Source organism: Corylus avellana, chromosome ca3, assembly GCF_901000735.1.
Source record: "Corylus avellana chromosome ca3, CavTom2PMs-1.0".
NCBI lineage: Eukaryota > Viridiplantae > Streptophyta > Magnoliopsida > Fagales > Betulaceae > Corylus > Corylus avellana.
In genome coordinates this window covers 35,756,551-35,773,976 of record NC_081543.1, presented here as the reverse complement: position 1 = coordinate 35,773,976, position 17,426 = coordinate 35,756,551, and the positions used below count along the sequence as shown (strand labels likewise).

At 36.5% G+C, this 17,426-nt stretch overlaps 2 protein-coding genes and 1 pseudogene across 2 annotated transcripts; all 3 read right to left on the bottom strand.

Annotated features, from left to right (window-relative positions):
* Positions 1-7,605: 7,605 nt before the first annotated feature.
* Positions 7,606-11,814, bottom strand: LOC132173744 (G-type lectin S-receptor-like serine/threonine-protein kinase At4g27290). Its single transcript, XM_059585336.1, has 7 exons — positions 10,438-11,814; positions 9,503-9,637; positions 9,213-9,370; positions 8,934-9,144; positions 8,573-8,810; positions 8,342-8,492; positions 7,606-8,206 (listed from the first exon to the last, which is right to left on the bottom strand). The coding sequence occupies exons 1-7, from the start codon at positions 11,714-11,716 to the stop codon at positions 7,907-7,909; spliced, it is 2,472 nt and encodes an 823-aa protein (XP_059441319.1). The 5' UTR covers positions 11,717-11,814; the 3' UTR covers positions 7,606-7,906.
* A 408-nt stretch (positions 11,815-12,222) lies between these two features.
* Positions 12,223-12,861, bottom strand: LOC132174514 (G-type lectin S-receptor-like serine/threonine-protein kinase At4g27290). The gene has a single exon (XM_059586159.1). It carries the CDS (start codon positions 12,859-12,861, stop codon positions 12,223-12,225), a length of 639 nt encoding a protein of 212 aa, XP_059442142.1.
* A 2,529-nt stretch (positions 12,862-15,390) lies between these two features.
* LOC132174513 (G-type lectin S-receptor-like serine/threonine-protein kinase At4g27290) overlaps positions 15,391-17,426 on the bottom strand; it is an 8,914-nt pseudogene continuing 6,878 nt past the window's right edge.

Here is a 17,426-nt window from a genome sequence, read left to right as displayed (position 1 = left end):
TGAGTGATTAACTTGTTAAACAGATTGTTTGTTTATGATTTCATAATGAATATTGAATGAGCACTGAATGATTACGAAAAAGAAATGTTTGGAGAACAAGCTCCTTATAATATTACATACCAGTGTCCAAAAAAAAAAAAAAAAGAGAAGGGAATTTGTTGCATAAAGAGATACGTGGTAATGATGAGCAGATGATTCCTCAGAGCTGCTCCAGGAAGATTATTTCTGCATAGAGAAAACCTAGTATGAGCAGAATCGTATATATTTATATAATTGAATTATCAAAGAGAATATTTATTTCTAATGAGGTACCTGACTAGAGCGTGTGCGGAGAGACTTGCAACCCCCCTGAACATCGACCCGGAGTTTTTCGTGCTGTCGCTGGAGACGTTCGGTATTCTTCTCCATTTCTAGCATCTTTGGTCCCAAGTATTCTGCGTAAGATAACATCATCTTTTTCAACTGAGTATTCTCCTGCTTCAAATCCACGTGTTTTCGTTTGTAGTCTTTGAGCAGTCGCTGTAAGACCCCGATTTGGTTTCTTGAGACTTTCAGCTCAACATTTCTGGCACTCAAACGTTGTGCCATGTCAGAAACTGAAGCAGCACCTTGGATACTGAATGCCAATGAATTATTAATAGCATCAGTATCCGACCTATCCGCTAAGAATGTTTGATCCCGTGGAATTACAAAACCTTTGGCCACTGCTACAGCAGTAGAATCATGGAGCATGACAGAATCGTGAATAGTGATAGGACGATTGTCAAAGACAAAAGTTGGCTGCCATACGTTAGGATATGCAGCAGGTTCATTAGGGTGTGTAACAGGTACGACGGGATGAATAGCAGACACTTCAGGGGGAACAACAGGCACATCCGGTTGCACGTCAGGCATAACAATGGGTTGTGCTGCAGGAGCAACATTCAAATCGAGGTTGTTAACGGATGATGATGATACTCCCATATTTAGGAGAGTAAGGAAAAATAGTTGAGAATACGAAGAAATTGGGAGAGATGAAGTACTGAGAAGAGACTAAGCGTTAGGAACTGAAGAGATTTTTTGAAGTTTCTGGAAGCAGCAGACGAGTGGCTTTAAAGGAATTTTTCACTTCAGGTGAAATAAACAGTAAACAACAAAGCGTTAGGCGACCTCGGGCCGCGATGGAAATTTTGTCAAAAGATCCCGTGGAAGTAGGATCTTGTCTCCTGTCATAAATTCGACTGAGCTCATTTTTCAAACCCACTGTTCAATCAACGACTTCAAATACCATGCGTGGGCAACTGAATGAATTGTCATGCCAACGCGCACCACGCGCTCGTTCATTACCAGAAATCTTTCCTATAAATTCCCACCTCTTTCTCCATTGCAACACATGCCTTCTGATCATACCCCTTCGCCTGAAATCTTCTAATAGCCTTCCATACAATGAAAGCTCGACTTTTCTTCCAGTTGAGCATATCCTCAAAAGAGAGAAAAATGCAAGCATCACGATTTGATTCACAAACCCAACTCCTTATACTCTCAGTAGTAAACCATTGAAGCAAGATTATCGTTGATCATGTCCTGCGGAAGCAAGATTATCCTTGATCATGCTTCTCAGGCTAAATATCTCTTTTTTTCTTCTCAGTCTTCGTAAATGACAGAAGAGAGAGAGCATCCGATGTGGGTATTTTGAAAGTCTCACATACATGCCATGTCCTGAAATGCTTTTCAAATCTTCATTTCTAGAAAGCAACAGGACTATCTTTCTCTCTTTTCTCTTCTTGACCTTGCAAGACCCAAGGGAGAGAAATTATAACATGAGTGTTTTGGGACATCCAGCTTGGAAACTTACCCATATCCTACTTTGCTTGCTTATCAATTTCATCTCTAGAACGCAGCAAAGCACAGCATGTATTAGTCAAGAATGGATGAGAATCTTACATTTGATGTAATCGTGTATTTCGTTTGAGTTGAAATCATAATTACGAGTTTCTATTGTTGAGTTATGATTTATCAAGTAAAGATGTAGTACTGAAAGATTTTCGCTGATATTGTAGCATCAACACAAAAGTTGGGATGAGAAAATAGAAACGGTTGTGTATTTAGAATGAATCATGATGTCATTTCTGAGGTATATTCATGTAATGATGTTTTTGGAAAATATAAACTGTAGAATGTTGGTGCTATTTACTTTTACAGGTTTATGATGGTGAGAAGTTAATAATTATTAGAGCATCATATTAAAATTTCGTATGCATGATTTGGAATACTGAGATACTAAAGAGAATATAGGCGGGGATGATTTTTTACACCTTTTTGATAAGATTGATTAAATTAGATCGAGAGAATTATTGCAGGCTTGAAATGAGGACTATGATGTTTGGAGGTATAAACTATTGATCACATGATTTATTAATTTGATGTTTAAACCTTGATTGTAGACTGTTGATGAATAACTCGATTGTTGTTATTGAGGTTGGAAAGAAACAATGGAAAAGATTTTGAGGTAAGATTTTAGTGTGAATTGATGAATGATTGCAGAAATCAAGACTTTAGACTGTGAATAAGATTTACTCATAGAAGAAGGAGATGGAATTTCAATATGATAAAAGAGAGTAAGCTTTGATGAAGGATTGAAAGGAATATGATCTGAATCCCTCAACTTGAAGATTGGACGATAATATTATAGGTTTTAATTTCGAGGACGAAATTCTAATAAGGAGGGAAGATTGTAGTGTCCCAGAATTTTCAAAGCTAGTTAAATAGATTATTTTGATAATGATGTTATTTTAATATCCATTGTAGCTAAGGATTTTAATTCTTGGGAAATTTATGAGAGTGGTAATTAGAGAATGGTAATTGGTGAAATAATAGGATAGTAAATGGTAGGTATAAGGATGGTAGAATAAGAAGGTAGAATAGTATAGGGTAGATAGAATAGTATATGGTTGGTGAAATAGTAAAATGAGGGTATAATTGTAAATTGAAGATAGAATGAGGGTATAATTGTAAATTGAAGGTAGAATAGTATAGGGTTGGTGAAATAGTATAGGGTTGGTGAAATAGTAAAATGAGGGTATAATTGTAAATTGAAGATAGAATGAGGGTATAATTGTAAATTGAAGGTAGAATAGTATAGGGTTGGTGGAATAGTATAGGGTTGGTGGAATAGTATAGGGTTGGTGAAATAGTAAAATGAGGGTATAATTGTAAATTGAAGGTAGAATAGTGTTTGATTTTCTCCTATAAATAGAACTCTTCTCCTTCACAATTTTCACAACTCATCTCCTCTCCCATCTCTTGCATATATATTCTTCCTTCTTCCGCTTTTTACTTGGTCTTTCTTCTTTCTAAGAGTATTTACTCAAAACAGAGAGAGAAAGGGCGAGACCAAGCGCTACAAGAAAGAAAGAACACAAGAGATAGCGGACTTTAGAAATTAGTTTCAAAAGATATACTAGTGGTGTTAGTCATATTGGAGCAACTAGATTCCTTCATACCACTTCTAGCTTCAGTCTAGAGGTAAGTAAATTCACTACCCCTTCTAAAATTACTTCATGTCATGCTATTTATATATTCTTGTCATGCTATTTATATATTCTTGTATCAAACTGTAAATGATTATTTTATTTACTTGTCATGGAGATATGTTGCATGCATGAAGGATTTCTAAAAGAATTATTTAGAAAGTTTATATTTCTTTAAATGCTTTTTAAGCACAACAAGTTTATATTTGGAAAAGTTTCCATTTTAAGAAAAGAAAGTTGAGAAATGATGATGATTATAAGAAAGAAAAAAAAGATGATAAACCCTCCTACATGTTGCCCTAAGATGCATCAAAAGAAGTACAAAGAAAAGTACAAGAGATGAGATAAATGTTTATGAAATGAGAGCACATGTATGGAGGAGAGTATTTTTGGCCCCAAGATAAGATAAGATGAGAGTTCGGTACCGATACTCGGATGGAGGCGAAACCACTGAAGGAGGCTATGCCAGAAGGTGGTATTCCATCAACTAGACCGTTGAGTGCACCAAGAAAGAGTTAATTGACGGTCGGGCATGGCTGTGGCCACAGTTCAGTGCCATGGTCACAAGGACCCGCAACCCTCGTGCACAGGGGTAATAGTGTACATGGGCCTTATTATGAGAAAATGATACTATATTTTCAACGAAGATATGCTAAGATGATTTACAAAGATTATTTATAATGATGCATTATAATGATGATTTATAAAGATGATTTACAACGATGATCTATTACTAGATGTAATAGTATGTATATGTTACGGGAGATGCAACCGTACATACAGATATTATTATGGCTAGAATTATATTTATTTGCGAAAACGATTTTCAAAACTGAGAACAAGGAGTAAAACTATTTATGGTTGTGGATTTTACTTGCTGGGCCCCCTTTGGGCTCATTCAGTTTTATTTCTTGTTTTCAGGTAGAAAGGATGCTGGAATAGGAGGCCGGAATGGGGTGGGAATAATTATTAATTTTCAAAGTCTTTTCATATAAGTTATTGTAATGATATGATATTCCGCAACTAAAGTTTAATGTTTTCTAATTTCGCTTGTAATAAAATCTCTTGAATAATGTTTTATACATTTTTCGTATCCTTTAAAATCAAGTACTCTGATAGACCTTATAGATCTTTGCAAGAACTTTTGTTGTAAAAGAAGAAAAGTGGCAAACTCAGCCTTAACGGGCTGGGGATGTTACAAGGTGACTCTAGATGCTGCCCCGTCATTAATTTTTAGGTTTTTTCGTCTCTGCTACAAGTGCATTTTCAAACGCAATTTCCTTTACTTCTTCTACCAAAGTGACAATTCTTTTATATGCCTGAAAACTTCTCCTCATCGGTCAATCATGTACTTATACGCACGGTTTAACCTAAAACACAAGCAACTAACCAATGGAGTAGCGCTTGTCATGCTGGGTCAAGTGTAGGAAAGTAAATCTATCTTCGAAAGATTTTGAGTTGAGAACCTTGACAGATGTAGTGAGAGACACAATAGAGATAGTAAAAAATCGGTGTTGACTATGGTGAGGGATGTAATTTGTGGGATAGGACCTCAAAAGAGACGGATAATGCTTCCCATGAGGCAAAGTAGTGCCTCAAAAGAAGCGGATAGAAAGACCTCCAAAGAGGCGAAAAGGAGAGGAGAGAAAGGAAGAATGGAGTAGAAGGGAGGGGGGTATGGCATCTCATTTCTCACTCCTCTTTTAGACTGCTAGAGAAAACAAACCCTAACAGAAGTCTTGCATAAGTTTGTCCCCAAAACAAAAATATTAATAAGAATAATTCAAACACAAAACTTTTTTAAGAATTAAAAAATAAATTTTTACTTTTATATAATAAAAAAAACTCTCTAAATCTTTAGTCCTTTTTTTTATAAAATAAAATAAATAAATAAATTTAGTTCATCCAATTACAACGATAGCTCCACAATGTATAAAAAGTGGTCCAAAACTTCATAAAGATAAATGTTAGGAGTTAATAAGTTTATTATATTTGACCCATACTTTCTTATTAATTCAATAAATCAACCATTAAAATTTGATAATGGCAATAACAAGTTTCCTAAAAATGGCAGTAACTAGCTGTTCCCAACTTCAGTCTGTCAATTCACCCCATCAGCAAAAATAATAAAATGACCAATCCCACCAAAATGCCATATTGAAGGTGACATGTTATTTATTATTGCCATGTGAATTCCATTTCACCTTCAACCGCCACGTCAGCAAGGCAAAAAAAAAAAAAAACTTACCGTCAATACTTATTAATCACCCTCATCTGCCAGTTACCCACAACTCGACCTGATGCACCGTACCAAGTATGGTGAATTGCAATTTGCAAAACCAAACAATACAATATTAACAACTATTCCCAAAACAAAAAATTAAATCAAGGAATTGACGCAAGATAAAAGAAAATTCAACATTTAAGTATTTCATAATGAAAACTATGAAAACTAAGAGAAAAATAAACGAAACCTTTTTTTAAAACTGTAAAATATTTTTCAAGTTTGAGATTCTCTTCTCAAATCGCTAGAGTCCGCTAGACCATCGTTAGAAGCTGTCAAACCACAGCCAGAGGTTGCAAGAAGTTGCTGGTCGTTTTTCGCACTGTCTCTTTTTCTGTACAAGTCAAAAGAAAAATATTTTCAAAGAAACAGTTTTTCTAAAACGGTTAAATTTACATAAAACATGTAGACCAAGAAGTCAACCAAACGTGATTTGGTGAATTACGAATTAGTGGAATTCTTTCCTTACAAAGCATGCATTTGAATTCTGTCCATTCACACAAGGCAACACCATTCAACAATGGCAATAGTCGCTAGCAATGGAAAAGGTAAAGACCACATCAACTTATAAAGAAATCGTGGAGACCAGACCAATAGTCTACTGCTACTCAAAGGAAAAGATTGCATATAATTGATTCTTGTATAAATGACAATTTATGCTCTCCTTGTAAATCAACGTATATATATGCTGCGTATATATATAATCCCTAGAGATATCAATGTATTGTATCGAGTGAAAGCCTTCTTGTTTAACAAAATTTAGGAGAAACTGACCTTAATTATAAAGTACTCATCCATGGATGGGTTAAGAGGATGTTGATTGTTGGGAGAAGAGGCATATCAGTGAGTATCACTTGGTTACACGTTGAATGGCAGAATTCACCTTTTGAAATCATCCATGGATGGCTTAACACTTCGATCAATATTCTTAGAAACATGTATTCCTTCAATCTTCATAAGGATAATGCGTTCCTTGTTTAGTTCAAATGTGCTCCAGAACAAGGTTTCACCAATGGAAGCAAGAATGAAGATCTAGAGCCACCATTATTTGGAAATTTAGGAGAAACTGACACCTTGCATGTACATATATTAGTAATTAACCAAAAGGGATCAGTTTTTTTTTATTTTTTTTTATTGCTGAAATAGGAAAGTAATATCTGCACAACTATAGTTGATTTCGTTGTTTATAAAGTCATCCAGGTGGAGGGATGAGTCTTTTCAACATAAAGAACTCCTTCAGCCATCTATAAGTATGAATGCGTGTCATCCCTTATTCCTCTGAGCATTTGTGATTGATACAGAGCAAGATATTCAGGGCATTTCAGAAGAGGGGCAAGAAATAGCTTTAAGAGGCTTTCATCAAAATCAAGGACTCCAAGAGTTCAAGAATGAAGTTTTTAGCATTGCCAAACTTCAGCATAGAAACCTTGTGAAGCTTTTAGGATGTTGCATTCAAGAAGAAAAAAGGATCCTGACATATGAGACATGGTTCAGCCCTAAGGGATGGAGAGGGGGAGATTCAAAACAACAACATCCGCTTATGAGACATGGTTCTTAGTCACTTATCAAGCAATCTCTTGGGGTTTCAGTATATTCTCTTTTCTCCATAAACTTCTTACAAAATGATCTAATTTCTTGCAGGCATGGACACCATATAAAGAGGACAGAGCATTGGGATGGGTAAAGTGGCTACTGAGTTTTTAATTGAATACTAGGAAGACATGTAGAAGACACGACATCAGTCGGTAACAGAAAGCCAAGAGGTTTCTGGAGAGCATGTTTTGGCGTAAACTTCCAATTTCGAGTCAAAAATTAGATATAAATTTATAGTATGCATTGTAAAAGGAATTGATTCTAAAATTATTCAAAAAAGAACACACTCTGAAACACATGATACTAGTCCTATGGGTAAAGACTAATTCACTAAATGAATAAATAGCATGAATATAGTAGGGTCGGCCTTGCACTAAGCCAAAGCTCTTTATCTTTCCGACCCTTCTGTCCTAAAGAGTAGTAGCTTCCAGACCTTTTTTGTTTAGCTAAATATGCTGAAATCAAGATTACATAAATTCCTATAAATAAAAACTCAGCTTTTGCTCTCAAGTGACATACTTTATCGTGCTTCAAACACTGTATTGGTGATTGTGTTGGCTGAACAAGTTTCATGCTTGCTAGATGAAGAATCTGCTTCTGGTGAATCTGAAAGGAAACCTGGTTGTTTCGGCTTAGGCAATAAATTTTCACTACTCAACATTTGAACAACAGACGACATGTTTGGTCTATCTTCTGGTCTTTGCTGCACACATAACAAACCCACATGAATGTGTCGTAATACACTTGATAGAGCGCACAAGTTATCTACGAATTCATCGATAAGTTCCATTGGTTTGTCTTCAATCCATAGTTTCCATGCCTGAAAGAAATGAAAACAAAATTTTTGTTAGTTGGACTCCCTTCAAATAGGCTCTTGACTATTAAAAAAGCATCAGAATAATAGGGGCATCATGTGATCCTCTGTACTGTCAATAACTGCATTGTTAATACTTACATGTCCAATAAGATTATGGTGGTGGTCTGGGTGATGAAATCCTCTATTCTTCTTTCCACTCAATATCTCTAATACTAAAACTCCAAAACTAAACACATCAGATTTTACCGAGTACCGTCCATGCACCATATACTCTGGAGACATATAACCACTGCAAAATACCATTTCAAAGAAAAACTAAGTTAAAAAACAACTGAACTTAACCTATTAAATGAGTTTAAGCATACTTACTATGTTCCAATAATTCTATTGGTCTTAGAGTCAACTTGATCTCCCCCAAATGATTTCGCCAAGCCAAAGTCCGAAATTTTTGGATTCATGTTGTTATCTAAAAGGATATTACTAGCTTTTAGATCTCTGTGGATAATTCTCAGTCTAGAGTCTTCATGAAGATAGAGAAGCCCTTTAGCAATACCACGGATAATGTTGATACGTTTATGCCAATCTAGTACTTTACTATTTGCTTGATCTGTCCAATTTCATATTCATGTTAGCACATACTTGGCTACATTCTTAGCAAACAATTTCATTAATAAAAGAGGATAAGACTAAACATGAAAGCTTTGAATCATGTCAAGGTCAAGGTTCAAACCGAAAATAAAGGAGTCCAAGCTTTTGTTGGGCATGTATTCATAGATTAACATATTTTCATTTTCTTGAATGCAACAACCAAGAAGCTTCACAAGATTACGATGTTGAAGTTTGGCAATCAAAATAACTTCATTTTTGAACTCGTTCAGCCCTTGTCTAGAATTCTTTGAAAGCCTCTTCACAGCTATATCTCCGATCCCTGGTAGTATACCCTGAAAGAAGGAGTTGATATAATTTTGAAAATAAAAAATATAGTTTTCCTAGCTATATTGTTATTTACCTTGTACACAGGTCCAAATCCACCTTCTCCGAGCTTGTTGTTATTTGAAAAATTATCTGTTGCATTAGCGATGACTACCAAATCAAATATCGGTAACTCCATATCTTCCTTCCCACCTTCATTGTCATAATCCTTCCTCCGACTTCTTTTTGTTGTTCCTACAAGAGATGCATGGGCATGAAAAAATCTTGGATAGTTCTTTTATCCAAAGAAAAATACTTACCCCCCAATCTGTTCTCCACCATCATGAATCAAATTATTATCATAGTCAAATTTTAAGAAATCTCTACCTTGGTTTCTGAGTTTCTTTTTCCATATATATGAGACCAGCGCAACTATTGTCATTCCCACGACTAATAATGTTGAGCCGACTATAATTGCCACTAGTTTCTTCTTGCCAGAGCGCCTCTTTTTCTCAAGATAATCTGAAACACCAAAACAGAGTAAGGTGACTTTGAGAATAACTCATCTTGCACATAGTCTAGACAGGGAAATGGGTGCAGATGAGGTGGATGAAGCAGTTGATCTCAGCACCACCACTTCCAAGTTTCAATGGCATTACAATTTGTCTAGGTTGTCGTTGTACGATCAGCTTATTAAGCGAGCTTTTAGAGGTATCATACAGTGTCTATCAATGTTGTTTATACCCATCTAAATTATCACTTGTCCCAAAAAATTGAAGTTAGAAAAAAATAATAAATATAATCATTAGTTCGTGGAATATTCAATTGAAATGAGAGATAAATTAAGGAGAGACGATTCGAAGTCAAGACCTTAGCTGATAAGAACGTGAATTTAACCATTTTATGATTTTTTTTTTTTTTTTTTTGACATGTCCTTACAAGAGGGGGAAGAGAGAACTATTTTATGATTTTTCTAACATTCAAAACTCTCTCAATAAATAAGGCCCAACACATAGAATATTTATTGAAATGTGATAAATTCTAGAATTATGGTTTCAATTCATGAACTCTGCTTTTATACCACCTTAAATTAGTACTTATCCAAAAATTTGAACTTTTTTGAAAAAAAAAATAAATCTCATTATTTAATTAATATTATAACGTCTCCTTTAGCCTCATAAAATAAACAATCATATAATAAGCTACTTTGCCAGTTAAAAACCAACGGATATGGTTTCCATATGTCTTATGTATAATAAAAATAAAAAAGTAAAAGTAAAATCTCAGCAAAATCCATGAGAAAAATAATAGAGAAATGGTACCGGCGAGTTCAGTAGCGGCCATCCTTATATAGAGGTCTTGCCCAGGCTCACCTAATTCTCTTATGTCAACAAGGCTATCAAACCAAAGCAGGCAGCCGCTTCCTCCTCCCCTGACATCTAAATTTGCATATGCTGTGCAGGAGCAGTTCTTCAAACACATTCCTTCGCATTCCTTTAGGCTCATGCTCTTGTTATACCAGCTAGAAGATGTGTCCGGCAATTTCAACCCCGTACGCTTCAGGAATCCATCTCCGTCATTGCATTCCAAAGGAGTCCTTCGAACACACCCATCTGACCAATCCACTGAATCCCAATCTTTTGGAGACTTGGGAAAGAATCCTTCCAAGCATGCACATATAGGAGACTTATTGAAATCGCAGGTAGCATCTGCGCCACATAAGGTATAACTTTCGCACCGATCTGCCGGGAATGTAGCGAAAAGATCCCAACTCTGTCTCCGACCCATCCATCCGAATCGCTGCACAAGGCCTGATGGGTTTAACACAACGTTATAGAAAACAGAAGTGTTAAGGATTTTGTACTCGCAATAGGCCTCCTGATCATTAAACACAAATTCATACTTCAATAGTGGATCCGATCTTAACCGACGACCTGCAGGATTGATGCCATTCCATGATCCTGCTCTAGCCTTTATTTTAGATCCCTCCTTAACAACAAGTTGTGGATATCCTTGAAGATCTATCCGTACTGAAAACTCACCTTGAGCAGGATCATCCGTGCTCTTCCAAGATGATAAAAACCTCTCTAGACCAGTTACAAAGTTCCATCCAAGCTTCATTTCTGGTAAGAGCGTGTCACAAGGATAATCAAAACTCTGCCACAAAAACTTCTCTGGTTTATCATCATTCCCATCTTTCACAGCAAGATTCCCGGTGTCTAACAGCTGTGCAACTGGATTTTGTGGGGTTGTTGATGTAGTAGATCTAGATGACCAAACAGTACCGTTGGTGCTATTAAGAAGCACAAGAACTCCATCATCAGCGAGCTTTAAAACTCCCGAGTGATCGCTAAGCGGAGCTTCTCTATTGGCTACCCATACAACTATGTCCGTAGATACTGTGTACCAAATTCCCACATAGCGACTATCGGGATTACCTGGGCTGAAGAATCCCAATTGAAATTGTCCGCCAGCTGAAACTAAAGCACTGCCACCGTCTCTGATTGACTGACTTGGAGTAATAGTGTCCAGAGAAATGGAGGTTCTTAAGAGGGAGAATAAGAAAGAGTAGAAGACAAAAAGATGGGTTAAGGCTTCCATTGATTTTCTTATTCGGAGAAAGTTGTATATCCATAGAAGTTGAGATTTAAGCAGCCACAGAGCGCATCATTTCTTTGGAGTCAACCCTTCTTCTCAGGTCTTCCCTTTTTTTTTCTGTCTTTTTCAATGTATTTCCTTTTCTACAACTTGAACCCAGCAAGAGTGTGTGGTTCTCCCATCCCCTTATCTGCAAACGGGGCCCTATCAAGTTGCACATGGGGACCACCAAGATCGAAAAAACTGAATTTGACTTGGTCACACTGGTGTGAACTGTGAAGGCTGAAGAGTTTGAATCACGATTCACGCATCCACGCGATTTAATTAGCAGTCGCAGTCGCTCCAATGGCTGCTCCCAGCACTGCCCCCAACCGTTGGGCTCTCTGAGACTTTCTCAAGGTTGAAAAACCAAGGCAAAGTAAGCAAGCCATTTCATTTTGATTTCATTTCACAAAAAGAAGCATTTTACATAGCAAGAAGTGATCATGAAAACTTACTATTTGATACACTTACTGACATGTTGCGACACAGAATTGCTTGAGCTTGAGTTCGACAAATGATGGTGTCTTACAAAGATCTATCCGTACAGAATTCTCACCTTGAGCAGGATCTTCCGTGCTCTTCCAAGATGATAAAAACCTCTCTAGACCAGTTACTAAGTTCCATCCAAGCTTCATTTCCGGTAGGAGTGTGTCACAAGGATAATCAAAACTCTGCCACAAAAACTTCTCTGGATCATCATTATTCCCATCTTTGACAACAAGATTTCCAGTGTCCAAGAGCTGTGCAACTGGATTTTGTGGGGTTGTTGATGTATTAGATGACCAAACAGTACCATTGGTGCTATTAAGAAGCACAAGAACTCCATCATCAGCAAGCTTTAAAACTCCCGAGTGATCGCTAAGCGAAGCTTCTCTATTGGCTACCCATACAACTGTGTCCGAAGATACTGTGTACCAAATTCCCACATATCGGCTTTTGGAATTACCTGGGCTGAAGAATCCCATTTGAAATGATCGGCCAGCTGAAACTAAAGTAGTGCCACCGTCTCTGATTGACTGAGTTGGAGTAATAGAGTCTTGCGCAATGGATATTCTAAACAGAGAGAAAAAGAAAGAGTAGACGAAAAGATGGGTAATGGCTGCCATTGATTTTCTAATGGTTTATCTTCTTTTATTCGGAGAAAGTAATATATGCATGAAAGTCAAGAATTAGGCAGATCTATAGCGCATTATTTCTTCGGACCCAACCCTCCAATCTATATTGCTTTTCAACAAAGTTGAATTCAGGAGAGTCAAAAAAAACACAATAAGACTATTCCTATAAATTTGAAAAAACAAATATTAAAAAAATATTTTTATTGTTACGGAAGACATTGATAATTTTTAATTATTTGGACAAAACATTGTCTAAATTTAAAATTTGAGAAAGTATTATCAATCAATTAAATTACCTGACTTTGACGTCTTTCCCTTTTGACTCCTTTTACAGAACCTACCCTCCAATCTACATCGCTCGGTTGTTCGCTTGGAAGCAGCACAAAATAGGCTTCAATGAATTTTTTTCAGCCGCCACTCTTGCACCTCACACAATTTTCAATCTTGTAAACCACATGACAAAAAAAAAATTACGGGAAACAGTGGTGTGAACTCAAGGAGCTTTATGGAGGAGGAAGAAGAGGAATCAGAGCCTGGGTGAGACGTTTTCTGATACTGGAAAAGGGGAGGGGCTGAACTGATCGATAATGGAGGGGAATCTGTTTTGAAAGGTGAAAAAAGAGATACTTATTATGAGAACAGAGTTTTATAAACATCTGGAAAAAAGCAGTATGAAAAGAGGTGGAAGAGATTGGTGGGGTCCAAACAAATTGTTTAGGACCAATAAAATGGAAGGAAATTGATGAGATGTTGAAACTTTAGAAGCATTCCAAGCTTGAAAATGTTGAAGCTTGAATAGTATGTCAGAGATGATGGGAGCTAAGGTTCCAATATGAGAGAAGAGGGAGAGCTGGTTGATAGCCAAAATAAGTCGCCTACAAGCAACAGAGCAGGAAAGCCAAAAGAGAGGTCAAAATTGATCTTCAAGGAGCCTGGAGGAGGGGGATGCCAAATGAAGAGACCAAAAGGAGAGGACTTCCAGGCTGTAAGGTGAGTACGGATCACAATAGCAATAGTCTTCAAAGTCATCCATGGATGGGTAACATGGGCTAACACTTCAATATTCTTAGAAGCATGTATTCCTTCAATATTCTTAAGGATAATGCATTCCTTGTTTAGTTCAAATGTGCTCCAGAACAAGGTTTTACCAATGGAAGCAAGAATGAAGATCTAGAGCCACCATTATTTGGAAATCTAGGAGAAACTGACTACTTGCATGTACATATATTAATAATTAACCAAAAGGGCTCAGCTTTTTTTGTTTGTTTTTTTTTGGCGGAAATAGGAAAGTAATGTCTGCACAACTATAGTTTATTTTGTTGTACGTTTATAAAGTCATCCAGGTGGAGGGACGAGTCTTTTCCACAAAAAGAACTCCTTCGGCCATTTATAAGTATGAGCGCATGACATCCCTTATTCCTGAGTATTTGTGATTGATACAGAGCATGATATTCAGGGCATTTTAGAAGAGGGGCAAGAAATAGCTGTTAAGAGGCTTCCATCAAAATCATGACAATTGACAAGGACTCGACGAGTTCAAGAATGAAGTTTTTAGCATTGCCAAACTTCAGCATAGAAAGCTTGTGAAACTTTAGGACGTTGAGAAAGGATTCTGATATATGAATACATGCGGAAGAAGAGCTTGGATTCCTTTCCTTCTATGAATATCTAAATAATTCATGGCTCCACCATGTATTAACTTGGTTGTAAAACATGCCTATCCAAGGCAAAACAAATAATTAGATTGGCCTAAGTGCTTCGACATTATCAGTGGGATTGCTTGGGAGCTACTTTATCTTCAACAAAAAGCCAAACTGGGAATAACTATATCTATAGAGATCTTAAAGCTAGCAAATAGCAATGTTTAATTGTACAGTAAGATGAATCCAAAAATTTCGGACTTTGGCGAAGTAAAGCAGAGTGGTTTGAACATAGTAAGAATCTCTATATATTTTGTATTCTTGAACCTTTGTCCATAAATATATTGATTTCATCAAATATTTCCTACAGGGGTTACATGTCTAAGGACTACACAATTAATGGACTGTTCTCAGTAAAATATGATGTATTTTGCTTCGATGTTTTGGTAACTAGAGACAGTGAGTGGCATCGGAAACAGGGGATTCATTCATTTGTGTCAAGCAATATATTCTCTAATTTTTTTTTTGGCAGCTAGGTTCGACCCTAAGGGATGGAGAGGGGGAGATTCAAAACAACAACTTCCACTTATGAGACATGGTTCTCAGTCACTTCTCAGGCAATCTCTTGGGGTTTCAATATATTCTCTTTTCTCCCTAAACTTCTTACGAAATGATCGAATTTCTTCCAGGCATGGACACCATTTAAAGAGGACAGAGCATTGGGATGGGTAAAGTGGCTACTGAGTTTTTAATTGAATACTAGGAAGACATGTAGAAGACGCGGCATCGGTCGGTTAAAGAAAGCCAAGAGGTTTCTGGAGAGCTTGTTTTGGCGTAAACTTCCAATTTCGGGTCAAAAATTAGATATAAATTTATAGTATGCATTGTAAAAGGAATTGATTCTAAAATTATTCAAAAAAGAACACACTCTGAAACATATGGTACTAGTCCAATGTGCAAAGACTAATTCACTATAAGTATAAATAGCATGAATATAGTAGGGTCGGCCTTGCACTAAGCCAAAGCTCTTTATCTTTTTGACCCTTCTGTCCTAAAGAGTAGCAGCTTTCAGACCTTTTTTGTTTAGCTAAATATGCTGAAATCAAGATTACATAAATTCCTATAAATAAAAACTCAGCTTTTGCTCTCAATTGACATACTTTATCTTGCTTCAAACACTGTATTGGTGATTGTGTTAGCTGAACAAGTTTCATGCTTGCTAGATGAAGAATCTGCTTCAGGTGAATCTAAAAAGAAACCTGGTTGTTTCGGCTTAGGCAATAAATTCTCACTACTCAACATTTGAACAACAGATGACATGTTTGGTCTATCTCCTGGTCTTCGCTGCACACATAACAAACCCACATGAATGTGTCGTAATACACTTGATAGAGTGCACAAGTTATCTACCAATTCATCAATAAGTTCCATTGGTCTGTCTTCAATCCATAGTTTCCATGCCTGAAGAAATGAAAACAAAATTTTTGTTAGTCAGACTCCCTTCAAATTTGCTGTTGACTATTAAAAGAGCATCAGAATAATAGGGGCATCATGTGATCTTCTATATTGTCAATAACTGCATTGTTAATACTTACATGTCCAATAAGATTAAGGTGGTGGTCTGGGTGACAAAATCCTTTATTCTTCTTTCCACTCAATATCTCTAATACTAAAACTCCAAAGCTAAACACATCAGATTTTACCGAGTACCGTCCATGCACCATATACTCTGGAGACATATAACCACAGCAAAATACCATTGCAAAGAAAAACTAAGTTAAATAACAACTAAACTTAACCTATTAAATGAGTTTAAGCATACTTACTATGTTCCAATAATTCTATTGGTCTTAGAGTCAACTTGATCTCCCCCAAATGATTTAGCCAAGCCAAAGTCCGAAATTTTTGGATTCATATTGTTATCTAAAAGGATATTACTAGCTTTTAGATCTCTGTGGATAATTCTCAGTCTAGAGTCTTCATGAAGATAGAGCAGCCCTTTAGCAACACCACGGATAATGTTGATACGTTTATGCCAATCTAGTACTTTATTCTTTGCTTGATCTGTCCAATTTCACATTCATGTTAGCACATACCTGGCTACATTCTTAGCAAACAATGTCATTAATAAAAGAGGATAAGTCTGAACATGAATGCTTTGAATCAAGTCAAGGTCAAGGTTCAAACCAAAAATAAAGGAGTCCAAGCTTTTGTTGGGCATGTATTCATAGATTAACATATTTTCATTTTCTTGAATGCAACAACCAAGAAGCTTCACAAGATTACGATGTTGAAGTTTGGCAATCAAAATAACTTCATTTTTGAACTCGTTCAACCCTTGTCTAGAATTCTTTGAAAGCCTCTTCACAGCTATATCTCTCATGTCTGGTAATGTACCCTGAAAGAAAGAGTTGATATAATTTTGAAAATAAAAAATATAGTTCTCCTAGCTATGTTGTTATTTACCTTGTACACAGGTCCAAATCCTCCTTCTCCGAGCTTGTGGTTATTTGAAAAATTATCTGTTGCATTAGTTATGGTTGCGAGATCAAATATCGGTAACTCTATATCTTCCTTCCTACCTTCATAATCCTTCCTCCGACTTCTTTCTGCCGTTCCTACAATAGATGCATGGGCATGAAAATATCTTGGATAGTTCTTTTATCCAAAGAAAAATACTTACCCCCCCCCCCTCCCCCCAATTTGTTCTCCGCCATCATGAATCAAATTATTATCATAGTCAAATTTTAAGAAATCTACCTTGGTTTATGACATTCTTTTTCCATATATATGAGACCAATGCAACTATTGTCATTCCCACGACTGATAATGCTAAGCCGACTATAATTGCTACTCGTTTCTTCTTGCTGGAGTGCCTCTTTTTCTCAAGATGATCTGAAAGATCAAAACAAGTAA